This window comes from Phocoena sinus, chromosome 10, assembly GCF_008692025.1.
Source record: "Phocoena sinus isolate mPhoSin1 chromosome 10, mPhoSin1.pri, whole genome shotgun sequence".
NCBI classification, from domain to species: Eukaryota; Metazoa; Chordata; class Mammalia; order Artiodactyla; family Phocoenidae; genus Phocoena; species Phocoena sinus.
The window spans coordinates 64,043,643-64,069,502 of NC_045772.1; the positions used below are offsets into that span (position 1 = coordinate 64,043,643).

Genomic DNA, 25,860 nt, shown 5'->3' on the forward strand with positions numbered 1-25,860 from the left:
AAGCCTGGAGAAGGAGAACCTGGCTAGATGGGCTCCAGCCACACAAAGGGAGGCAGGCCTGCCGTGAGGCACCAGTGCCCCCTGCTGGCCATGCGGGCACCTGTCCAGCCCCAGCCAGCCCCAGTGCAAGCACACGGAGAAGACAAAAGAGCCACTGGGCACGTTATAAATATTGTTATTTAAAAAACAAAACCAAAACCAAAACGAAACACACATACACTGGGCCCCGGGGCCTGGGCAGGCAGGAGCAGGTACTGATGCTAGAGGGTAAGGACCCCGCCCTCTGCCACCCAGGCTGTGTCCACCAGCCTGTCACGCTTCCTGGGGGCCCCTTCTCACATTACTGGCACCACATACCCACATGGCATTCACCACCAATCGCTGGTCTGGGGCTGAGGGCAGGGACCGCACTAGCTGTCCGGGAAGCTGGGAGGACCCTTGAACACCGCGAGCGGCCTTGGGAGGTGCTGGCCATGACGTCTTGGGGTTGGGGCTACGTGAGGAAAAGCGGACACAGACCCAACTAAGGAAGAAGTCTGGGGCAGACAGCGAGGGTAAACTAGGCCACAGCCTCACACAGACCCGAGGCACGGTGCCTCATCAGGTCACTGGTGGTCATCCAGCTGCTGCAGGAGCGTCCGCCGCCGTCTTTCCAGCTCACCCTCGCTCAGCTCGCTTTCCGACGTGTCCCAGCCCGTCTGGTGGAGCAAAGGCACAGCTCACCCACAGCTTCCCCCCGAGGGCTGCCGAGGCCTGGGCACAGCGCTGACTGGGCTGGGGCCGGGTGCCTGCCTCTCACCTTCTCCTTCTTGATTCCAAAGCCTGCGGAGCGGTTAGGGAGCTCTGCCCGCCGGAGGTCCCTGTCCTTGTCCTGCTCTGGTTCTTTCTCATCACTCTCCTTGCCCGCTTTCTCCTCAGGGTCTGTCTCGCTCTCAGGACTGTTCTGTAAGAGCCCAGAGCCCGCCTCCTCAGTTCCTGTGGAGAACAGCCCAGGAGGCGGGTGAAGACATCTCATAAAACAGCAGGGCCTTGGATGGAAGTTCCTTCTCTACGCACCGACTTGTGTCTTCTCTTCTTAGTTCTCTTTTTTGGTTTCTTGACTTTCCGAAGGCCATGATCTGGAGACAGAAAAATCCCCACTAAGTCCCTTGGGAGAAGGGAGGCCTCAGCCTTTCCTCTGCTCATTCTTCACAGACAGGGACCTGTCTGAGGAAGTCTCAGTCCAGTTTTCCTTCCTTCTCTCCGTTTCCTGCCTGGGCAGGGACGGGAAGTTCTCCTTACTCTCCGACAGGTGCAGCCGTCCCAATCCACTCTACCCTCAGAGGGTGGGGCTCCCCGAAGGCCTCCTCTCCAGCTCCCAACTGCTTACCTGATCCAAGGAGAAGGCGGGAGGATGGGGAACCCCGTCCTCCAAGGGCAGCACCCCCACTTTCAACAGAATCAAGTGAGGAAGAGGGCTCAGAGCCTGACTCTGAGGGGTTCCGCCGCCTCCGCCTGGGGGGCCGGAGAGATGGTGGGGGCAGCTCTTCATCTTCTGACTCAGAGCCCTGAGGAGATGGGCAGACACGTGTCAGCACAGAGGTTACCTGGGCTCCAGAGGCCCTCAAGTATGGGAACTGGGGACAAAGAGGAGAATCCAGGACCAAAGGAATCCTCAGATCTTCCTCCAGGGGAGGTGATGGAGGAGGAAAGCAAGAAAAGTGGCTCTTATTTCCCCCAGACAATCCAGCCTCACCCCACATCCTTTCTACCCGCCAACTCACTGAGGGCGAGTGGGAACGCTTGTGATGGTGCTTTTTGCCCTTTCTGCCGTGTTTCCGGCCTTTGCTGTGGAGGTGCTGGCATTCAGTCTGGTGGAGGCAGAGGGAGGGGTGAGGAAGGTTAGCCCCAGGAAGGACCCTGCATTCCACAATCCAGTCTTGCCTCCTCTTCTGAGGCTAGGGCCTTAGGTCTATCCAGGGTACCCTAAGACCTCCCCTTCCTTAGTTGTCCGGGAAAGGAGAGCCCTGGTGATAAGAGGTTACCGAGGCTTCCGTTAAGCTAGCCTCAGGTGTTCAAGAGCCTGGGGCAGATGCAGAGGACGAGAAGCTCTGCCTCACCTCCAGTACCTGCAGGAACTCCCGGAAGAGCCGGATCCGCTCCGACTCCAGGGTGATCTGCTCAAAGGCTGAGTCGCACACAAAGCGCTCACGGACCTTGAACAGGAGAGCACTGCTGATCAGACCAGCCCCAGCACAGCGTGATGCCGCCATGAGCACAGGGCAGGGCTGGGGCAGAGGAAGGACGGGAGCCGAAGCTGGCCCCAAGCCGTGCTATGACTGGGGCGGGCCCCCGGTGGTGGAGAAGCACCGCTGCCCTCAGCACTGAGGGGGTGGTGTTTGGTGCCAGGCTGCAGTCCTGACCTCTTCCCAGGCAGTGCCCAGCTCCACAGCAGGCACAGCCTGCCTCAGCATGCTTCGAAAGGCAGCTTCTCTGCGCCGCAGCCTTCGTGCCTCCTCCTTCTCCCGCTCTCTCTCCCGCGCCTCTGCTTTCTCCAGCAGCTGAGGGCAGACGGGACACAGAACAGCGTCACCCAGGAGGGTGGGCGCCCCGACTCACCCAGACATACCTTAAAAGGTGGGAAGTTGGAGCCTGGGCTCCTACTATCATTCCCTGAACTGGGGGAAGAGTCACACTGGGGCAGTGAGTGAGAAGGCACGGAACAAGAGTGAGGGACGAGTCTGAGAACGGAGCCCTGGCTACAGCCCCACCCCACGTGGCCCCTCACACTATTGAAAGTCAGCTTGATGTTGCCTGCATCCAGCGCAGCAGCCCTCTTGTCAAAGCTTATGACGTGGGCGAAGTCCTCAAAGGCTGTGTTCACCTCCACGCAGAAGCCCCGGTCCTGTGGGCACAGCAGCGCATGAAGCAGGGGGCACCACAGGCCCGAACCTGAAGCTGGCTGGCCTCCAGGGCAGGCAAGGGTCAGACTACAGGATGCTCAAGGAGCCCCCTCCCCGGGAAGGGATCCACAGGACTGGGATGCACTTGGAGACCAAGTCGTCCAAGTCCTCACCATCTGATAATTAAGACTCCCATGGCCCACCCTTGGCTTGGTTGTCACAGGGAACTGGGGGCAGGGGTTGGATCACAGGGGCAGGTGTGCAGGGTGTGTGTGTGTGTTTCTCACAATTAATCCTTTGTCCCTTTGGCTTAAAGCTTGAGCCCCTACTGGGTCCTCCTGCTGCTCAGTAAGTTCCTTGCATTCCAGCATCTGCAGGTCCCACCCTCGGGCTATATTTATTGAGTGCTTACTATGTACCAGGTACCATGCTGAGTGTTTCACACACATTACCTCATTTAATCCTCACGTATCTGAATTTAAGCACAAGTCCTAGTATACTAATTTTATGCAGAAAAAGAAACCAAGGTTTGGAGGAACTAGCGCCAATTGCCCAAGGTCTTCAGGGCTAATATACGGCTGAAGGAGAATTCTGTCCCGGGTCTTTCTAACAACAAAGCCCCTACTTTTAAGCACTACACCCACACAGATCACCTCATCCACGGGACAAACAGAGGCCATCTGGTGTACAACTCCCGAAACACTATTGAAAACACCACACACAGACCTGGCGCTGTGCTTCTCACCTAAGCCTCAAAACACCCCAGTGAAGCAGAGGCTTAGGAGAGTTCTCTCACTTGGCCCAAGACGACTCAGTGGAAAGTGGAGCCACTGGCGTGCGAGGTCTGGGGCACGGGCCCAGGTTCCCTCCCTCTCCCTCCACTCAGCTCGAACTTGCCCCGGCCTTCCTGCTGATGGCAGAGGCGCACTCTTCTTGCTTCTTCCAAGAGGACTTCCTCAACCCATGCTCTCCAGCCCTTCTCCTCAAACATACCAATCTCTCTCGCTTAGGGAACTGCAAGCTTCAGTCTCACCTCTTCACTGGCTCCTTCCGTCAAGCACACAGCTCACTTAACCTGGAACACCCCTTCCACTCTGCTCTCCACCTTCCTCAAGCTAACCACCTCTGCTTCTTTCCCTTTGTTTCAAAATCTTTAAATGCAGCGCAAAGGAAAACAAACATTTATTAAGCCTACTATAAGCAAGATACTACAAATGTTATTTAATTTCACGACCTTGCACGTGTTATCATCCCCATTTTACAGATTAGGAAACTGAGGCTCAGAGACATTATATAACTTGCAGAGGTCTCAACCAATAAACAGCCAGGAGTTACCCAACTCTAAATAAAGCCTGTGCTGCACTCACTCTGCCCTCTTCACGGACACTGCTCTCCTAGAGGTTGTTCATGTCCCAAGAGTCAACTCCAAGGACGCCTTGGTCCCCACTCTTCTCGTCCTCTGTTCACTTCTTCAGTGCTCCCCTCTCCAGGGTCCCCTCCTGTCTCTGACCTCTTTTACCACCTCTCTTGCATGTGCTTGTTCCCCTGAGACCTGCAGTTAGTCTTTTCAATCTACACTGTCCTTCGCAATCTCATTCCCCACCTCTCTCCTGATTTTCAGACCCATACTAGACTGGATATTTCGCAGACACTTCAAATTCAGCAGATCCCAAGAGAATTCATTTCCTGGGAGACCCCCACCCCACTCCCATGGATCTCTCAGGTCCAGATCTTCTGTCTTTCAGCTATTCCAAGTCCAGGACTCTGCACTACCCTATGGGATGCGAGGTACCATCACAGTCTGCCTGGCTGGTAGATGGTCTCAGGGAGCCCTGGGTTCATCTGCCTTCCATAGGCAGGAGCCCAAAAGGGGGAAGAGGAAGGAGGAACTATCTAAAGAAGATTCTCAGGAGGTGTGGAGACACAGGACTCAGCAAGGATAGGACTCCCACAGGCCTGTCAGCAGTACCGGCCGCTCTGTGGCTAAAAGTTAAGAGTCCAATAAAATTTAGCTCTCCTTGGATTAGATATTTCTACTTTATATAATTATCCTATTTAAAATTTGCTATGTGCTTTATTCCTCCCTGCCCCTGGTTGCTTTTGAGAATAATTCCAGAAGTGGAATTCCTATTTTCTCCAGCCCTGTTCTTCCTGCTTAATCCTTACCAATGGTGCCATCGATCCACTCCTGACATCTCCAACTCCTTCCTTCCCTCAGTTTCACAAAAAAATGCGTCAATTCTACTTCTGCATGACTCTAGCCTACTGGTTTTAAACTTTATTTCTATTTTAACGGCAGAAACATTTTTTTCCATAAAAATCTTATGCAGAACCTCGATGTATAAAAGAGAAACAAGCTGTTACACTTGAAAATACAGGAAGGAGCATAAAGTCCCCCCCACTCCCCCACCCCCTCCGGCTTGTCCCAAGGCCCCTCTGAGGAGACCTAGGGAGTTTCAGAAACTACTGGAACATCACAGCTCTGCTCACTGGCCATCCCCACTGCCCTCGCCGAGCTCACTCCCACCTAGATCACTGCAGCAGCTCCTGCCTGGTCTCCCTATTCACCCCCCATGCTTCGAACCCTGCCTTGAGTCCATGCTGCCCAGATTTTTCTAGCAAATGGCCCCAGCAGCAGGAAAGCGGTCTGGGGGTGAGTAAGAAGAGGAAGACTCAAGCTCAGAATTTATCTTAATCACTGGCCACTACCGCTTCTAGTATCCTGAGGCTTCGAGTCCTGTCCTCCTACCGCGCGTATCCCTAAGCGTACAAGCACTCTGGCTGCAAGCGCTGCTCTACACAACCACCTGGGCTTTTCCAAGACATCAGCTAATCACATCATTCCCAGCTCCCCATTACTTACAAGATAAAAATCCAAATTCCTTATTTTAGCATTCAAGGAATTTTACAGGCAGGGCTCTCCTTCCCAACTGGGGCATGTGGTTCCAGAGGAAGCCACAGGACATTATGATACATCTTACCTAATGGTAAGTAATTTTAAAATATTAAGTTTGTATTAACAGAGAAGTATTATGGTATTAAAATGCAACACCTGCATGAATTCTTAAGGCAAAACACAGGACTTTAAAGAAATGTGTGTGCAGTGGGACATTCCCCGCTTTGTTCTCAGACCCTCTCCACCTCAGGTACCAAGCTACTCCCCTTGGTAATCAGGTGAAGTCTGACGGAACACTCCCCATTTTTCAGACGAGGAAACATGCTCAGAAAGATTAAGTAATCTGCTCAAGGTCACACAATTTGTAAGTGGTTAAGCTGGACTTCTACCCCTGCAGTCCGCCTTCACAGTCCTGCTCCTAACCACTATCCACACTGCCCTCTCAAACCCATGAGAATGGTCTTCACTTCCACAAAAAAACATGCTTCTCTTTGTTATCTTTTTTGAAACATGGGGCTCTCTTAGTCCATCACTCACTTTTCCCCCTTTGATAGACATGGATATTGAGAATTCTCCAACGTGCACGTGCGATCAGAAATGGTAGGTGAATTCGCTCCCACATCACGGAGGTGACAGGAAGGAGTGAGGATAGATAAGGAGGACAGGCCCCTTCTAAAAGGCAGTGGCATCTCAGCTCAAGTCCACTGAATGCCTCACAAAACGAGCCTAGTGCTGCTAGATAATCCAAATTTCCAAGAGACGCTGAAGATCCAGATTTTAATTGTAATCTCTTGATTTTAACATGTTAGCATCAAATTCCAAATTTTTCTAAAACTCTGTACAGGCAGAAGGAACATATCTGTGGGCTACCAGTTTATGATTAGCTGTGCTGCTCGCTCCTCTTTGCTCCTGTGGTACCCTACGCCCAGGACCTCCACCCTCCTCCACCAACTCGTTCTTAGAGGTGCAGTTCAAATAGCAATACTTTCGATTCTCTGTCTTAACGCTTGCCCCTCTGTATAGCCACTGTCATGTCATCTTCCTACTAGACCATGAGCTCCTTATGGGCAGAAATTGTATCTTATTCATTTGTGTGTCCCCAGCGCACAGTAAAGGATCACAGTAGCTATCTCCTGAACCGAGCTGCAATGCTCCCACAAAACAGGCCTTACTGGGGAGTTCTGTCCTGGGAGCTTGCCCTGCACCCAGCCTGCCTCCATCCACAGGCCCAGGCTTCCCTCACCTTAAGGATGTCCTTAATGATCTTCTTCTCATCATGGAATCGTGCCTTCAACTCCTCCACATAGAACTTGAATAAGTCCAGAGGGGTGGAGCCTGCGGGGAAGGGAGGGAGGGGGGCCTGGCGGGCGGCAGCTTCCCAAGGTTTGAGGGTGGGGTTGAGGACAGGACCAGGGAGTGGGAGTGCAGAGAGGCTGGCAGGGCAGAAAGCCAGGCTAGAGGAGGGGGAGCCCAGCTGCCTTACCCGGCTGGCCCAGCATGTTGGCAAAGCGGACATCAGTGCTGACCGCTGGGTACAGCTCCATCCAGGTGGACATAGAGTGCAGCTGCCCTGTCTCGTGCAGCTCATCCAGGAAGGTCTAAGCAGGGAGAGGCCAGTTACAGGGAGAGTGAGCAAGGGAGGGAGGCAGAGCCAAAAACTGGGGAAGAAGACAAGAGCTGGCAGAGAGAGGCAGGGACAACCCAGACTGAGGAAATGCAGGCAAGAGGCAGAGATGAAGAGATATGGATGGGGAGGCAGAGAGCAATGTGAAAGCACAGAGTGTAAAACAGAAGGGGACAGACTTAAAAGGAAAATGAGCCGGACCAAGAAGCAAAGCAGCGGAAACTTGCCTGCAGCATTATCTTCCCATGACTTGGTTTCAACTTCCCAAATGTGTTACAGCCAAGTAACCCCCACCACTACCAATACCAAGGCCACCTCCAAGCTGGGGGACAAGCTAGCTATGCCTGTCTGGCTCCCCAGCGAAGGGAAATAAACTTGGCCTAGCTGGCGAGCCACGCTTGTAGGGCGCTCTCTGCTGGCAGTTTCCGGGTGGTGCATATGTCTAGTCTCCCTAGAGGAGCACAGCCCAAGGTTGAGGGGACACAGCGGGAGCAAAAGTGCAGGCACAGAGAGGCCTTGTGGAGCTGGGACAGGGCTGGGCATAGAGAAAGCAGTGGGACTGGCCGAGAAGAGGCAGGGCATGGGTGAAGAGGTGACGGTCTGGGGCAGAGCTGAGCTCTGATCCAGAGGGCAGCAAAGCTACCTGAAAGGCCTCCCGGTTCTTGCGCTGCTGGCGCCGCTCCCGAAGCCGGGCCCTCTCTCGCTCCTCCTCCTCCTCCCTCTCCAAAGCACGGATGTGCTCCTCAAAGCAGATCAGCGCATCTTCCTTGTCCATGTCTAACCACAGGGAGGAGGCTCAGTGGGCACCACACTAGCGGGACACCCTCTCAGACCCAGAACCCCCAGTGCTTCAAAGATGCTGCCCCTGTAGGTGCTGGGGACACCCAGGGTGGTGGGGTTGGGGGAGCAGGGGACTCTGCAGGAGAAGCTATTGGAATGATGGTTCTTGAGGAGGGTTCCTTGATTATATGAGAAAAAATTAGAAGTATTCAGCTCTTGTGAATTTGGTTACTAGAAGTCATCATATGAAATCAGTTATCTCAGGATCTGAGATTTCATTTTTTATGGGACTGGGAATCAATCAGGCTTTGATATAACTTCAGAAGGTGAATATCTGAAGATACTGCCTGTGATGATAGGCCAACAGCCGCTTATTGCAACATGTGTGACCACTTAAGGCCCACCCTACCAAGCAATTTAAGACCATATTCACATGAGCTATAAAAATCATCTCCAAGTCTTCTGATTCCTACTCCAGTGCTCTTCCCCCAAGGACACACATTGTCCAGGTCAACAGTGGACCCTGGAGGGAGAAAGGAGGTGTCCCGAAGCACTCTGGGATCTCCAGAGTCCAGAGAGGTTCTGGGCTGAGTAAGTGCTGGGGACTCCTAGACATCCAGGAGGGCAAGAGGTGCAGGGGAGTGGTTTGAGGCTGGTGCTAGGGGTCAGTGAGGAAAAGGGAAGGGACAGGAAGGAGTGGAGACCCAGGCTTACTCTGTAGCTGATGGTCCTGAGCAAAGCTGGGGTTATCCATGAGGTACTGCTGGGCCTGGGACCATGTGGTTTGGAAGTTGACGCTACTCATCCCATCCAGGATGCTCTTCAGGGCCTGGATGTTGCGGCGCCGGAGCTGCTTGGCCTGTTCCTAGGGAGCCACAGGGTCAGGGTGAGGCAGGGCAGGCTGGAGCTACTCAAGTGGGCCTGGGTAGAGGAATACCTGGGGAAAGGCAGGCAGCCTGGGGACTCTGGGATGGCCAGACTCGAGGCCTTCATGTCCCCGGAAAGGGGAAGAAAACAGGTTACAGACCAAGCCCTCCCACAACCAGAGCTGTAGGCCCAAAGCATAAATGGGGGATGTGTAGGTGCCACACCAGCTTCTGAGTAAGGAGCTGGGACCCTGAGGGCAGCAAGAAGTGAATGGCTGGGTCCACAAGGAAGCAAAGACATGGAAGGTTTTAGATGAGACTGTGACTGATGGATCCAGCCCAGTGACTGTTACCTTCTCCTTCTTGGCCAGGAAGAAAAGGACATCATCATAAACCTCTTTTCGATCCCTCTCGGGGACCACAGCCCAGACCTCCAGCTCCCCAAAGGTCTGTTCTGCCCGCCTGTGGAGCATATGGGCCGTGAGTAGGCAGGCAGAGAACAGAGACTGGGCCCACAGGTTCTCAGGGTTCCCAGGCCCCACCCCAGCCCGGCCCCCTGACCGGTAGCGGGTGGTGGAGGTCATGCGCTCATGCTGCTCCAAGAAATGCTGCAAGGTCTGCTTGGCCTCCTTGGCTTTTAGCCGGGCCTCTTCCTTCTCCTCCTTCTCCCGCTGCGCCTTGTAGGCATTGAATGCCTGCTTTTTCTCACTCAGTTTGGGCAAGGCACTGGGGTGGACAGGGTGGGAGTGGGATGGGGACAGAGGAGTCAGCCTGAACCACGCTGCACAGCCCACAAAGCAGGGTCATGGCACACTGGGGACAGGTCTCATAGAACTAACAGGTGTCCATGCATGGGCACAGCAGGCTGCAGGGGCTCCAAGGGCACAAGGAGGCAAGACAGGTAGGTCTCTGGGATGTGGGGAGGGTTAAGAAGCAGTGAGGGGACAAGACGGGGCTCTAAGACACTGCTAACACTGGGCCCTTTTGCTTTGGGGTTCTCAAGTTGCCGTCAGGCCCCTGCCCTATCCAGCCCCGTTTCCCCAATTAATTCAATTCAAATCAATTCAATTCAACAAGCATTTATTGAATGTCTCATGTCAGATCCCTTTCCCCTCCTCCTGGAGGCTCTCCAGCTTCTCTTTCCCAGCACACTCACCCATCTATCACTCTCCTCACTCTGGCCCCCTTGGGGTTTCCTGGGGAATCCCTGGCTCAGCTGCCCCCATGAACAAGGTCTGGAGGGCCTGCCCAGACCTACCTGTAACGGGGGTCGGTGACCACCATCTTCATGGCCTGTTCCCACGAAGCATTGGAGGGGACAGCCTGGAATGGAGCAGGCGGGGGTCATGGGGCCTGCCCATCTCTTGCCCCCTCCAGGCCTACCCTGGGAGCCCCACTCTCAGCACCTTATCCCTCAGCAGCTCCTTGAAGGCCTGCTTTGCCTTCTCCCGATTGCTCCAACTGAGGCCAGACCTCTCTGGTTCTGGCTTTGATTCCTCTTCCTCCTGCTGTGGTGGCTGACGCTGTCCAGCAGAACTGGGGGGCAAAGGGGACTCAGCCACAGTGTCCCCCAGTCCCTATAGCTTTCAGTGTCCTGCGTGATCAGGACACTCCCCCTTGCTCCCCAGGGAAGCCATTTTCTGTTCCTCAGAGGTCATGCCCAGATCTTCACACCCTTCCCGAGAAACCTGGCAGAGGTCAAGGGTTGAACCCAGCTGGGAGCCTGAGGCCAGTGTCTGGAATGCCATGCGGGGCAGCCCTCACCTGCTGGGGCCCTCCTCTGGCTGCTGCAGGAACCCCTGCTCCAGAGGCTGGGCAGCCTCTGACACATCGCAATCTTCACTCCCACCTGGCTCAGGTTCTAGGAGGCCTGTGGGCACCAAGGTGGGGCCAGGCGGCACAGGTGGGGGGTCAGGCTGTGGCTGAGAAGGCTGAGGCTGTAGTGTCCGTGGCTGCTGCCGTTTCCTGCAGGTGAGCCGGAAGGGCAGTGTCCAGTAGAGCAGGGATAGAGGTGGTCAGGGGCTGGCTGGTCTTTCTATCCTGTGAAGGACTGGGGCCAGAGCAGACCACTCCACAAGGAGACTGAGAGCTGGCTCTTCCTCCCACAGAGTAGGGATCATGGGGAGAGGCCACTCCTACCCCTTGGGTGGCCCCAGGTACAGGTGGATAGGTAGGCAAGGTGGGCAAGTCACTCACCCTGCAGCCTCTTGTTTGACTAGAGCTGCAACAGGAAAGGATAACATGGTTATAGGGTAGCAAGGGCCACACCCAGAGCCCCTGCCTGGGCCCACCCCCTCCTCACCCTCCAGGTCATCCAGGTCCTTGGGCCGGGTCCAGCGGGACTCCTTACTCTGGTTGTTATAGTAGTAAGGTTTGCCTGTGTCCGACTTGTACTCTTTCCAGGGACACTGGGATAGCAGGAGCTGTAAGAGGACGGGCCAGGGAACATCAGTGGGCTGGGCATACCACAGTTGGGGGAGCTAAGGGGACCCAGTGAGTAGGGGACACAGAAGCGTTTAGCGACCACCTGGCCTGGCTCAACGTGGGGGAAGGTGGACTTCCTGAGATCCTAGGGAGGTCGGGGAATGGTCAGGGATCTTGGGATCAGAGGAACCACATGTATGGTTAGAGACTCAGGGGAAGCCAAGGACGTGGAAGGGTCAGGGCAGCTGAAAGGAAGGGACAGAAAGCCCCACTCAGGACCTCTGCCTTGGACTTGAGCACGCTGGGCTTCTCCCACACGGACTGCTTGTCGTCAGCATTGTAGTAGTAGATGCGCCCATCAGGGGCCACGTGCTCACTCCACAGGGCCCTCTGGGGGAGGGGAGGGTGCACAGAACGGTGGTCAAGGCCCCTTTCCCAAAGCTGCTTCTCCTCACCCCAAAAATTTAACGATTAGCACCCCTTTTCAGCCTTTCTACCCAGAGACCCCTGAGCTGAAAGAACTCACCGGAGGGCCCGTCCCAGCCACAGCAGCTAGAAAAGAAGCCAAAGGAAACATATTAAGTCCTTGCTCCAACCCCTATCTGATCCCCATCTATTCCTCCCTTATTCCATCCCCAATAAATATCCCCTGGTCCCATCAACATCCCAGGATCCCTGGCATCCCAACAGGCATGATCCGGGGTGGGCTCTAGTCCATGGTCCCCTCTCCCCCCCAACCTCCGAGCCTGGGGGGAACAGACCCCCAGAAGACTCACAGCTGGCGGTGTCCGCACCTGGAGCCGTCTGCCGAAGAAAGAGGAGGGGGAAGGGTTGGGGCCAAGCCCAGTGGCCCCCAAGACCCAGGCCATGGGGGATGAAGAAGCAGGCCAGGCCAGGATCCAAGTATCCTGCTCCCAGGGATCTCTGCTCCCTAACAGGCTTCCCCTGCCCTCTGGGGCCATGGCTCTAAGACCCCAGAGGGAAATTTCACAGCAGCTCCCTTCTTCGTTTTCAAGTGAGAGTATTTTGTTGAGTAAACCTCCATGGCACATCTTTTCCACAGTGAATACCAAATGCCGCATCGTACCCAGACTCTACTACACTGAACAACAGCACAAGAAGGTACAGAGAGATCCCCAGGTACTGCTGCTTCCTCCAGAGACACAGAAGATGAAGAGGAAATTGTATTCAAGTGTCCACAGTGCTAACTCTGTGAGGGTAAGCAGTGTCTGGCATGAGTGTGTTTCCTTAAGGGAGCTGGGCATAGCAGGGGGAGTAAAAAGAGAGAATGTATGTGCCTTTGGGGAAGAGTGAGAAACTAGAAGAGCTGAGTACATGGCTGGACTGGAGAGGAGGACTCAGTGTGGGGAGTGCAGCTGGGCCGAGGGTGGATGCGATAAGAAGAGGGAAAGAATGGAAGCCATGTCCCTGTGCTCCAAGTCAGGCCCACTGGGCTGCAGGGCAGAACCTACTTCCTGTCCCCTCAGTGCTTACCGCTGCGGTGACGGGCACCGCTGGCATCAGCATCCCTGGCATCATGGGTGGTACCATTCCTGGTATCTATGGATACAAAGAAGACAAAAACCAGCTACCAAGGTGAAGGTAAGCACAGGCTGTAAAGGGTCCTGAGAGATCCTGTCGGGGCTGTGACCCTCACATGGGCGCCTCCGCAGGCAATCCCCAGGCTCTGGGCTCTTAGCCGAGCCTCAGACTGTCCTCCAGCCATTCAGCAGACAAATCCACCTGGGCCTGGCCCCACGTTCCCTCCCTCCCCACCCCAGCTTCTCAAGTCCGGATATCCACTCTCACCTCTACCCGCAGCTAAAATGACAAGGGTTTTCTGAGGCTCTGGTACAGGGGAGAGGATTACCTGTGTGAGTGGTGGTGGCGCCCCTATTGGTGGAAGCATTGGGGGCATGATGCCAGGTGGCATGGGGGGGATGGCCGGTGGTCTCTGACTCATCGGGGGGAGCCCCATTGGAGGAAAAGGTGGGGGGATTCCTGGAGGAGGCATCTGGAAACGAGGAAAGGAAGAGATCCTGAGCAGAAAAGACACTGCTTTGTACCTGTCAGGAAAGAGCCACTCGGCTCCCACCCCAACCCTCCACCCTGGCTCTGAGACAATTCCAAGGTTTCGGTTTGAGAGGCATGAAACCGCCTCCCTCCTCACCACTGAGACTGATAACAGGGGGTCCCTCTGGGTATAACAGGCAAGCACGAAGCTTCTTGAGGCAGGGAAGGGAGAGGGAAAAGGGAGGTGGAACTGCCACCAGACTGCAACTGGAAGGCTCCACTGCTTCAATGCCTGTCCCCAAAGAGGCTTTTCAGACGCAGGGCCAGAGGCAGGTGTCCAGTCCCAAATCCCCCAGTCCCCTGCCTCCTACCTCTTTTTCCCCAGTTTGATGACCACCAGTTGCTATTCCAGCCTGACTTTTTTGTATAAAGAATACAGACAAGGGGAATTCCCTGACAATCCAGTGGTCAGGACTCGGCACTTTCACTGCTGAGGGTGCGGGTTCAATCCCTGGTCGGGAAACTGAGATCCCACAAAGCCATGAGGCACGGCCAAAAAAAAAAAAAAAAGAATATAGACAAGGAGCAGTGAAAGAGAAAGACAGCCCCACCCTGCCCTCACACTAAGGGGGTCTTTTCCCATCCACTTCTCCTTTCCCCAGCCCCTGTGTGTCCCAAGGACAAAAAGACAAAGGGAGAACTGTCAACTTTATGGACTGAGAGCTTAAAAGCAGCTCCTCCCACCCCGATGCCCAAACAAAACCATCCCTCATCCAAGGGCAACAGACGGAGGCATTACACAAAAACCATACTGGCGATGCAGCAGTGCTAGGGACTAAGGAGTTGGGGGTGCAGGCTGGAAAAGCCAAGCCCAGGGAAAGACATAAAACTTACGAAGGGTGGTGGCATCATGGGGGGCCCCGGTGGGAAGGGGGCAGGCGCTGCTGGGGGCCGGGGACCAGAATCGGGAACCGACTGTTGAGGGAGAGAAAAGTCATAGGACCCAGGATGGGCAAAGAGATGGGCTTTTGCAGAAGGGAAGCAGAGGGGTGAGGATGAAAAAGGAGCAAAAGTTCAGAGGAAGGGTCTCCAAGCCCATTTTCCTGCCCGCTCCCAGCTCTGAGCCCTGGGTAGCTCTGCTCTCTCTTCTGCTAGCTCAGAGCCAGCTGGCTGAGCTCCTTCAATGTCATCTTTATTTTGGAAGTTTCCACTTTGCCAAAGCCAAGAAAAGATGGAGGAGGCTCTACTACAGGCACAGATGGGCTCTTCCCAAGGCTTTTCACCCACCCTCCTGCCTGTGGGCAAGGCTGTGCTTCTCTTAAACCAGGCAAACAGAGGTCTCTCATCCCCAAAGTACTCAGGGAGGAAGTGGCCTCTCTTCCTGTTCGCCTACCTGAATTCACCCAGTACAGAGACTCAACCCAAAGGTCTCTAAACATAGTCACTAGTCCTTCCTAAGTACTAGTTTCCCTAACTCTCCTCTCTTTACTACCAGTCCCCTCCCCTAATTGGCCTCATCTTTAGTCACTCACTCACTCTGACATCTTCCATTCCCATTCCCTCCCTCTTCTCTTTAGCTTTACTCCCCAGTCCCTGCACTCAGTGGCCATCACCTCCCCTACAGATTCTGAATTCATGTCCCAGTGCATGAGGCTTTGAACAGCCTAGGTCTCCCTGTCCTACACCTAATGGCTAGCCACATCACCCCACTTAGTTCTCAGAGTAATTATCACTTGCTCTAAAAAGCCTTCCTGACTCTATTTAAAGCACTTCCAATTTATTGTGATCCCCTTTTTAGGTTCCTTACATATACAATTTCGTAATTATTATGTTTGCTTGGATATGTTTCCCCTTACCAGAGAATAATAACATTCCATGAGGGCAGAGATCGTATCTGACTTGTTGAAAGCTGGATTCCTGGTATCTGCCGCAGTGTCTGGCACATAATGGGTACTCAACAAATATTAAGTGAATGAACGAACAAATGAAGGAACAAATCCTCTTTATATAGAACCTTCCGATTCTAAAAATTCATCCTATAGATATAGCCCTACATGTGTGTACAAGGTTTTCAGATCAGCATTATTTGTAAAACCAGAAGACTATAATAGCCTAAATATCAGCAAGGAACTATGTACTTTTACACAAACATAAAATGGAACACTATGCAGTCATAAAAAAAGAATGAAGAGGCTCATTGTCTTGATAGGGAATAATCTCTAAGATACATAAACAAGTGGGGGGGGGGAAAGCAAAGTGCAGCAAAGTTTTATTACTTGTATAAAAATTGGAGACAAAAGATGACATACAAGAAATGAGAATGGGGACAGGTGGAAAGGAGAATTCTGTTTGCCCTTTTGTAACTTTGAATATGACTATATTTACCCTTTCAAAAAATTTTTTAAAGTAAACTAGGGCACAGAGATGCAGCTAAAAGGCTCTGCCCTTCCTCCTCTTTGCTTGGAAGGTGGGGGGTGGTAGGGAGGAGTTCCATAGAAAGGTGGGAGCTGGCTCACTGCTGCCCAATTTCCCCACTTTCCCAATTATCCCTATGGTATGAAGGCTCAGCATCTAAAAATGCTTCTAATCTCTACTTTTAGCAATATCTGTACTTCCTCTCTTCCCACCCATCTTGTCCTGAGAAGGAAGGGTAAGTCAAACTACCCCAACATGGATCACCTTTTCTCAGGGATCACACACTCTAAGCCCTGTATTCAGACCTGCTCCTGCCCCCTGAAACTTTCTTCCGCGTGGAAGTCAGAAACCAATCAACATGGGAGGAAATCCAATTCTCTGTGCCACACTTTCCCACCCAAGCTGCCTCAGGATCCTCTCTAACCTCCCAGACGCTACGTAACCATCTTTGGGTCCTCCCAGGCTCCAGGGTCGCCCATCTCAGAGACTGGTGCCACCATTCATACAGTTGTCCAAGATAGAAATCTGTGAGTCACTCACCACACCTCCTTCTTTCTTGTCAATACATCAATGAGTCCTGTTAATTTTACCTCCTAAAGATTTCTTGAATCCATCTATTTCTCTCTGTTTCCTCCTCCACCCCTACCACCCCTCTTTTTTCATCTGACCTACCTCAGTGGCCTCTTGACTGGTCTCCAGACACCCACTCCAACCTCAGGCCACGCATGTTACTCCCCTGCTTAAAACTCTTTAATGGGTCTGGGAGGCTGTGGCATGTTTGCTCCCCAACTGCCTTGCCTATTTCACCCATGCTGAGCTCCTTCTCTCAATCCTCCCACCTCGGACATCCACCTCTGCCTGGGGCAATCTTCCTTCCAAGCCCACACAACTCGCCTACATATCCTTCACATCTGGCAGTCATCGTTTCTTCAGGAATGCCTTTCTCCAACCCAGCGAACTAGTCAGAGCCCTCTTTTACACACTCAGACACCATGTTACCTCCCCCTTCAGCAATTATCCACTGGAATTTTACAGTTATTTGTACAATTCTGACTGTATTCTTACTTTATGTGGCACTAATAAAAAACAAATGCTGCCAATTAAATTATGATACTCCACTGATTTTAAGATGCATCTTGACTTCAGAAATGTTAAAATGTGAGTCTTAGAATCAATGAAATATCTGGCACCTCCACTAGGCTGAAAACTCTAAGGGGCAGGGACTGTTTTTGCTTACTCCAATATCCTATGCCCACTGTATTTTCCTCACCACCCCCTATTGGCGCACAGTATGTGCTATTATTTCTTGACTTACTGACTGAATGGTCTTGGCAAATCCCACAAAACAAAGCCATCTTAAGATCTAGCAGTTATTCAGGTAACACAGAATGTCAGAGCTGGAGAGGATGCTGGCAACCACTCTAGGCAGTCCTCATTTTTCAGATAAAAAACTAAGGGGGACTAATTGGTCCCAGGGCTGGATCCAATCTGCCCTCTAGCCCTACTCCCTTAAAAGCACAGTCCTTACCACAGGAAGCAGTTCTGTTTTCTTCACTCTAGCATATCCCCTGAGACCCATGTGGTTAAACCGGGAAGGTTCCAAGATTTTCTTGCTTGAAAACCAGTGGTGGGTCCCTATTGCCCACCCTACAGAATCTCTCATCTCATCTCATCCAAAGCCTCTAAACAAGACCCATCCCACACTCCTCTTGGCTCACCCTGACTCAATGGCTCCCCTCCTCCTCTTTGCACAAACTGTTAGATTACTCCATGTGTTTCTTTTATTCTTTGTCTCTTATCTTGTTCAAGATGATCCAATAGTCACCTCCTTCAGGTTACCTTTATGACTATCCTCCACACATACACACTCCTACCTTAGGATAAATGCTGCACTACTTTGCAGAGTGACACGCTACTCTGTGGATGCTTGCTGGGTGTTTCACATGGGACTGCCTGTCTCCCTACTCAGGTGGGGATTTCCCTACATTTAGGGATTGCGTTTTCTCCTTTTAAGCCTCCTCTGAAGTGTCTAGTCAGGGCCCTGCACACAAAGTGCTGTGACAAGATGCAGACTCACCCCCTAACTTATTTTTGCATACTGGAATATCCTACAACAGACAAATGTGTACGTGTGTGCACATGTACCCAGGTACATTTGTATAAATTCTCTGGGTAAAAGCTGACCGTGATGTGAGAGAGAGGCAGTTTGGCAGAGGTCTGTGTGGCTGGGGAAAGTGAACTAGAACCAAATACTGGCACGGGAAAACCTAAACAATTTAAAAAACTAACTGTATATGACCATCTTTAACTTGGAATGGAGACCCCTGGCCAGAATCCAGACACTAGCCTGTTTTGGACAGTTCCCCAGAGAGGACACAGCAATGGAATGAACATAAATTACTATGGAACTTCCAAAGCCCTCCCTTCCCTGAGCCTCCCCTGTGTGACGAGTAGCCTTTTTTTCCGGAAACACCCCTGCCTCTATCTCACTTGCTGCAGTGCCTATACAACTTCAGGTCTTATTATACTTCTGTGTGAGAATCTGAAGACGTAACTTGTATGAGAGAGGGATATAGGAAAGGGGGCTGAAAGAGAAGCAGATCACGTGTCTTCCCTGGAACAAAAACACATTTGTAGGCTGGGGACAGACAGTGAAGAGATAACTGATCATCTGATCATCATGTGTTCACCTGGGCCAGCTGGAGGATCTCCCCCACCACCCCACCACCCCTGGCCCCGACAGATACAATCAGTTTTTCTCAGCCTCCACATCTGAGGGGCATCTCAGAACTGAAGATTCAGAAGAAAGAACAAAAGGAGAAAAGGAGAAGACTGGAGAGACAGAAGAAAGAGAATGGAAAGAGGGGAAAATAACATTTACTGAGTGCTTATTATGAGCCAGATACCATGCCAAACACTCGTTTAATCCTTGCAATTATATTAGAGGTTATTATCCCCATTTTACAGATAAAGAAACTGAGGTTCGGAGAGATCAAGTAACTTGACCAAGGTTCCAAGAGATTAAATGGCAGAGGCAAGTTTGGAATCCAAGCAGTCTGACCCCAAAATGGCCTCCCAGCAAGGACAATAGTGCCACAGGTATTTCTCACATTCAAATTCATTCCCCTCTTTTCTTTTTTACCCCAATCCTCACACAATCCTGAAATCCTCAGACAGCCAGGGGATCCCAAGGTTGGCCAGGTCTAACTCACTCCCTGAAGGGATTTGTGCTGGAAAATGAAGGCTGGGAGGCACACCTCTCAGAAGGAGGTAGCCATCATCAAAAAGAAAAGTATCATGGAGACTGAGAGACCAACTGATTACCCTGTGCTCTAATTATCTACCTGCTGCCCTTCTTCAGCTGCTCCAAACAGCACCAGCCTCTCCCTCCCTGTTTTCGAAACCATTCTAGTCCCCACTCCCCTGTACCAGCCTCATTATTCCTCCTGCTCCCCAAAGATACTAGAAAATACCTTCCGTTGCTTCTCTCTGATCCTGCCATCTCATCACTCTCCTTCTGATGAACAGAATGTTACTTCTGGTCTTCATCTTTCTTGGGTTAGGTCTCAACCTCTCCTCTACTTAGAGTTCTCCCATCCCTCCAACAGGATTCCAGAGGCACTGGCTAGCCTGCCCCATCCTTGCTTTGTGCCTACCATCCCCCCCCCACATCCCTGGGGATTTTCTGCAGCCCCCAGCTGAAGGCCTAGCCTCTATCTTCGTCTTTCTTTCTTTTGCTTCCCGACGTCCTAGAACCCATTCTCCTGAACTCTCTCAAGAACCCCCCCGTTTTGGAGCAGAAAGAGATCTAGGATATCATTCCCATGCATCTTCCTTTTTTTTTTTTTTTTTTAATCGATAGGAAATCTGAGGCCCAAAGAAAGGTAGTGACTTGCCCAAGGTCACACAGAGTTGTTACAGAGTTTGTTGACGGCACAGCCAGGATTGGGACCAAGGAGCCTCTGCTCTCCCATTCTTGGACTGTCCAGCACTGCGTGGGGGCCGGAAGCCTCTCTTTCCTCAGGAAACAATGCCCCCTCCTCACCTCAGCAGACAATGCGGGGAAATGAAGGAGGGGGTCTCCAAGAGGTCTAATGGGGCACCCAGGGCTTCCAAAGGGTTGAAGCACTGGGTCTGGGTAAGGGGCATGTCGCACGCCAAATATCCCAGGGGGGGAAACTGTGGCCCCCAGCTTTCCCCTAGTCCACCGGTTCCCACATCTCTCGCCCCCTCTTTTTTCTCGACCTTTCTCCACAAACGCACTCTTCGCTTCATCCTTTCCTCCTCCTCACCCAGTCCCGCAACCCTAGTTCCCCTCAACACCCCCACCCTCCGCCATCCTCCATCATGGCCTCCCCCGCCCCTTCTCCCCCAAATCCCCGCCCCCTCCCCCCTCCCTGGCTTCTCTCCCTAACGCCTCATTCCCCTAGCTCTGCCCCGGGGTCCCGGGTACCCCCGGCGGCCTCCCCGCCCCCCCGGCCCAGGCCCGGGCCGCCGGGGGCGCTGTGGGACCGACCCAGGACCCTCCACACCCGCGCGGGGACGTTACCATGCCAGAGGCTCCGAGCAGCTGGGCCGGCTCGGCCCACCCACCAGTAAAAGCCGCTCTGATTGGCCGGCCGCAGCCGGGAAGGCGGGGCCAGTGGGGGGTCGCACGCCCTGGTGGCCGGGGCTCCGGTCGCTCCCGCCGACCAGCCGGGTCCTCCACCGGCCCAGAGAGCCCCGGCCCGGCCCCACCCCCGGCGCGGAGAGCAAGGCCCCGCCCCTGCGCCTCCTGGTCCGGGGTCCGCCTACCGGGGGGCGGGACGCGGGACACGCCCGCTCCGCGCACTGAGTGACGGCCGGAGGGCCGACGCCAGGCTGCGGTTCGCGGCCTGAGTTTGGGTCCCGACCCTTCAGCGCGCGCCCGCGACTCTCCTGCCTTCCCGCCCTTCCCACCCTTCCCGCCGGCCGCCTCCAGACCTCGGCCCGCCGCTTCTCCGCCTTCGCGGCTCGACTGCAAGGGCGCGCGGAGCGGCTGGATCCCACGCGCTCGCTCCCAGGACCAGAGGCTGGACCCAAGTATTCATTCCAAATGTAGGGATATCTTTGCGCTTCACAGAGCGTTTTTTTGGTTCGATGCGTATTTTTAGCACTTTAATTCACTCATTCAACAACTACTGAGCACCTGTTATGTGCCAGGAAGTGTTCCAGGCACTGGGCAAATAGCAGTGGGGAAAAAAAGCAGACAGATCCCGGGAAACTCCTGCCCATGTGCGGCGTACACGGGCTTCTTACGTGGCCCCAAAGGTACTTCTTTTGAGATTTGGCTCACACCAAGTGGTGAAATCGTGAGGCGAGGGGCCCAATTTAGGAATAAAGATGTGAGATAAATGTTATGTTGTACAGGTAAGGGAATTATAGCCTACAGCTATTTAATGACTGCTGAACATCTCAGGGCTAGTAACTTACAGAGCTCCAGGCATACGGGTGCAGAAAAGTCGAGCACCTTCTGTCCAAGGCCCGGGTAAAGGTGTTTCTTTTTTCCTTTATTTATCAACACTTAATTGAGCCTGTGCTCCGTGCTTGGTACTGTGCTAGGTCCTGAAGATACAAAGAACTCTCACCTGGGTCCAATTCCAAGGCGCTTAGAGTCTAGCAGGGGAGAGGTAGGAAAGCAACAAATACGAAGTAGAAGTCCTAAATTAAAGGTGACAAATGGGAGGAAAGGAAGAGAGAGTCATTCTTGGGGCCGACGTAGAGAGAAACTTCATGTGGGTGTTTTGTTTTTGTTTTTGGCAGCGCCCTGTGACGTGGGGGGATCTTAGCTCCCCAACCAGGGATGGAACCCATGCCCCCTGTAGTGGAAGGGAGGAGTCCTGACCGCTGGACCACCAGGGAATTCGAAAACTTCATCTGGTTTTCATTGTAATACCTAGATGGCCTCAAATGAAGGCCTAGTCCTGTTGTTTTCAAACATTATTATTGAGACCTCTAGGCACAGCAGAAGTGGTTCAGAGGTTCCATAAACTTTTATCAGTCACTTTTTATTTTTAGTTTTTTTTTTTTTTAATTTACTTATTTATTTATTTTTATTTTTGGCTGTGTTGGGTCATCGTTGCTGTGCGTGGGCTTTCTCTAGTTGTGGCGAGCGGGGGCTACTCTTCGTTGCAGTGGCTTCTCTTGTTGTGGAGCAAGGGCTCTACCCCCTCTCTGAACCTCTCCTTGTCTCCAGGGTTCTAAAATGGCAGTGATATGTCTTAGAGAAGCTATTTGTAGTGCTGGGCACTCAGTGCCCCTAACTTCTGGGAAATAATCTTGAATCATTCCACTAGTGATTTCTTCAATTCCATTTTCTTTCTTATTTCTTTTTTGGAACTCCTATAATTCAGATGATGGATCTGCTGGACTGGTCCTTCTCATTTCTTGTTTTTCTCTCCTACTTTTCATCTTTTTTACTTTGTCTTTGGGAGATTTCCTCAAATCTTCCTATTCTTCTACTGAGTTTTTCAATATTTTAAAGACTTTTATTACTTTCACTTTATTTTTGTTCTCCAGCTATTCCTTTTTATAGCATATTATTTTGTTTCAATGTTGCAATAGCTTATCTCCGACACTACTAATGATGGTTTAAGTTTTCTTCTCTTGCATAATCACTGTTTTCTCTAAATTTCTTTTTCTGTGGTTTTGATCTCTTTCATGTTAGATTCTTTGCTTGAAGGTCTTATAATCCCTGGTTGTCTGCTCACATTTAAGGATGGGTTACCAAAATCCCAGTGAGAAGCGTTTGTGCTCTGTGGGTTGAGGTACATGGGTGGGGCTTGTCTCCAAGAGCTTCACTGCAGGGAACCTCTGATGTCACATCTTTAGGATTTCCTTCTTGGGGTGGTCAGCAATCTGGCACAACTAATTCCATTTGCCATATGGTTGCCCCACTTCTGCCTTAGGATTCATCCTTCTCTAGTCTATCAGCAACCACTCATCCATATGCTTAACAGCTTCCTAAAGTATTTTGCTTGTCTCCTCTCCTGTTTCCCTGTCTTTGTGCACTTATGCCTTAAAAAAATCCCTTTGCTATAGTTTTAGTATATTTTTAGTAGAACAAAATTAGATACGTGTGTTCAATCTACCATTTTTACCCAGAAACTTTAAATATATTTTAAATATTTTTAAAACAGTAGTTTAAAAATATATACACTCAAATGTCCTATGTATCAAATTTTTGGGTTTGTCAGAACAAGCTTGTTGATATCGAATGATTTTATAATACAGAGATATCATGAAGTTGAACTTACAAATGTATTCTAATAAGACATTGCTTTTATCTGTGAGGTTCTACAGAAGGCTTTGCTTGCAAAAGGGGGTTAGCTGCTTTTTTAAAAAAGGTTTAGAAACATTTCTTCTGGGCTAGTGATCAACTAGTGTGACCCTTGAACTGTGGTGAAGGAGCTGCTACTGGCCTGAACTGCATGGGAGAGGGGCTTGGAGGAGGGAGCATCCCAGCCCCAAGGGTAAAGGGAAGGAAAAAAGAGAAGACTTGCCACCTGAGAAAAGAGAAAGAGTTATTTCCTTATACCCTCCTAACTTCCAGCCCCTTGCACTGTCTGACCACAATCCCGCCACAGTCTTGGGCATTATAAAACATTGCATTTTTAAAAATCAGCTTTATTGAGGTATAGTTTACACATAATAAAATTCACCAATTTTAAGTGTAGGGTACAGTGAATTTTCACAAATGGTACAGTCATGTAAACACCACCATAATCATGACATAAAACATTTCCTTCCCTCAGAAACGTTCTTTGTTCCCTTTTGCAGTCAGTCGCTTCTCCCTCATCTGGCTCCTGTCACCTACTGATCTGCTTTCTGTCACTATAGTTTTGCATCTCTAGAATTTCGTATGAATGGAGTCATACAGTGTGTGGTAGTTTGTGCCTGCCTTCTTTCACTTGGTATAAAGCTTTTGAGATTATCCATGTTGTTGCATGTATCAGTAGTTCATTCTTTTTTTTTTTTTTTGCAGTACGCAGGCCTCTCACTGTTGTGGCCTCTCCCGTTGCGAAGCACAGGCTCCAGACGCGCAGGCTCAGCGGCCATGGCTCACGGGCCCAGTCGCTCCGCGGCATGTGGGATCTTCCCGGACCGGGGCACAAACCCGTGTCCCCTGCCTTGGCAGGCAGACTCTCAACCACTGCGCCACCAGGGAAGCCCAGTTCATTCTTTTTTAATGTGAAGTAGTATATTTCTTGCATGGACATACGGCAATTTGTTTATGCATTCACCAGTTAATGGACATTTAGGTTGTTTGTAGGTTTGAGCTATAACAAATAGAGCTGTTTATAAATATTTGTGCATATAGATCTGTGTGTGGACATATGTTTTCATTTCTCTTGGGTAAATTTCATTTCTCTTTGGTAAATACTTAGGAATGGGAATTGTGTGATAATGTATACTTAACTTTTAAAAAACTGCCAAACACTTTTCTAAAGTGGCTGTACCATTTTACATTCTCACCAGTAATATACAAGGGTTTCACTTTCCCAACATCCTCAACACTTGGTATCCTCACTTTTTTTTTTTTAACATCTTTATTGGGGTATAATTGCTTTACAATGTGTGTTAATTTCTGCTTTATAACAAACTGAATCAGTTATACATATACATATGTTGCCATATCTCTTCCCTCTTTCGTCTCCCTCCCTCCCACCCTCCCTATCCCACCCCTGTAGGTGGTCACAAAGCACCGAGCTGATCTCCCTGTGCTATGCGGCTGCTTCCCACTAGCTATCTATTTTACGTTTGGTAGTGTATATCTGTCCATGCCACTCTCTCACTTTGTCACAGGTTAACAAGTCGTAGTTTTGTTTCCCTAATGACGCTGAGAATCTTTTCATGTGCTTATTTACCATTTGAATATCTTCTTTAGTGATGTGTCTATTCAAATTTTCTACCTATTTAAAAACTGGATTGTTTTCCTTCTTGTAATGGAGTTATAGTGGTTCTTTATATATTCTGGATACAAGTCCTTTATCAAATACATGTTTTGCAGATAATTTTTTTCCTGTCAGCAGCTTCCATTTTATTTTCTTTTATGTCTATGTTATGTCTGTGTTTTTCTTGTAATATTTTGTCTGGCTTTTGTAGCAAGGTAATGCTAACCGAATAAAATGATTTGAGAAGTGTTCCATACTGTTCAGTTTTCTCAAAGAGTTTATATAGAGTTGTATTATGTTTTCCTTAAATGTTTGACAAAAATTTTACCAATAAAGCTGTCTGGGGCTGGAGTTTTCCTTGAAGGAAAGGTTTTTAATTATTAATTTAATATCTGTGGTTGATTGAGGGCTTTTCAGGTTTTCTTTCTTATTGAGCTTCAATAGATATATCTATTAAAGGAATTTGTCTAATTCACCAAGTTTATTGGCATAACATTTTTTCGTAATCCTCTCTTATTATTCCCACTGTAGAGTCTGTAATGATGTCCCCTTGTTATTCCTGATGTTTGTAAATTGTGTCTTTTTTTTCCCCTGGTAAAAGCTGGCTAAAGCTTTATCAATTTATTAATCTTTTCAAAAAACCAGGTTTTGGTAATTGCATTGATTTTCTCCATTTTTGTTTGTTTGTTTTCTGTTTTATTTATTTTATTCTTAACCATATTATTTCCTTCTGCTTGAGTTTCTCTGTTCTTCCTTATCTAGTTTCTTCCTCTAAGCACTGCTTTGGCAGTATCCTACAAATCTTGATATGTCATGTTTTCATTTTCACTCAGTTCAAAATTTCATAATTTTCCTTGTCATTTCTGCTTTGATTCATGGATTATATAGAAGTGTGTTGTTTAATTTACAAATATTTGGGAATTTTCCCAGATATCTCTCAATTATTGACTTATAGTTTAATTCCATTGTGATCAGAGAACATATTTTATATGATTCTAATCTTCTTAAGTTTATTGATATTTGTTTTATGGTCCAGATTATTATTCCA

General features: G+C 50.6%; 1 protein-coding gene across 4 annotated transcripts; it reads right to left on the bottom strand.

Moving 5' to 3' along the window:
- Nucleotides 1-155: 155 nt before the first annotated feature.
- On the bottom strand, nucleotides 156-20,610 carry PRPF40B (pre-mRNA processing factor 40 homolog B). Of its 4 annotated transcripts, none has more exons than XM_032646341.1 (26): nucleotides 20,450-20,610; nucleotides 14,380-14,460; nucleotides 13,343-13,486; nucleotides 12,967-13,032; nucleotides 12,249-12,276; nucleotides 11,999-12,024; nucleotides 11,752-11,862; nucleotides 11,351-11,471; nucleotides 11,245-11,269; nucleotides 10,813-11,013; nucleotides 10,455-10,584; nucleotides 10,307-10,371; nucleotides 9,610-9,774; nucleotides 9,402-9,510; nucleotides 8,897-9,047; nucleotides 8,046-8,179; nucleotides 7,262-7,376; nucleotides 7,022-7,113; nucleotides 2,768-2,884; nucleotides 2,403-2,540; nucleotides 2,100-2,195; nucleotides 1,764-1,850; nucleotides 1,370-1,547; nucleotides 1,057-1,118; nucleotides 800-943; nucleotides 156-698 (listed from the first exon to the last, which is right to left on the bottom strand). In XM_032646341.1, exons 1-26 carry the CDS (start codon nucleotides 20,450-20,452, stop codon nucleotides 606-608), a joined length of 2,682 nt encoding a protein of 893 aa, XP_032502232.1. In that variant the 5' UTR covers nucleotides 20,453-20,610; the 3' UTR covers nucleotides 156-605. The 4 variants fall into 4 exon arrangements, with proteins under 4 accessions (XP_032502232.1, XP_032502234.1, XP_032502233.1 ...); XM_032646343.1 differs by having other exon boundaries at nucleotides 160-698; nucleotides 11,399-11,471; nucleotides 20,450-20,582; XM_032646342.1 differs by having other exon boundaries at nucleotides 160-698; nucleotides 2,109-2,195; nucleotides 20,450-20,582.
- Nucleotides 20,611-25,860: the final 5,250 nt, after the last annotated feature.

Bases quoted from the DNA above. Each gene is read 5' to 3' on its own strand.
- PRPF40B (XM_032646341.1), bottom strand. The intron at 13,487-14,379 runs GTAAGTTTTATG...CCTCGTTTCCAG, and splicing joins CCATGATGCCACCACCCTTC to ATGCCTCCTCCAGGAATCCC. The intron at 9,048-9,401 runs GTAACAGTCACT...GTGGCTCCCTAG, and splicing joins TCCTGGCCAAGAAGGAGAAG to GAACAGGCCAAGCAGCTCCG.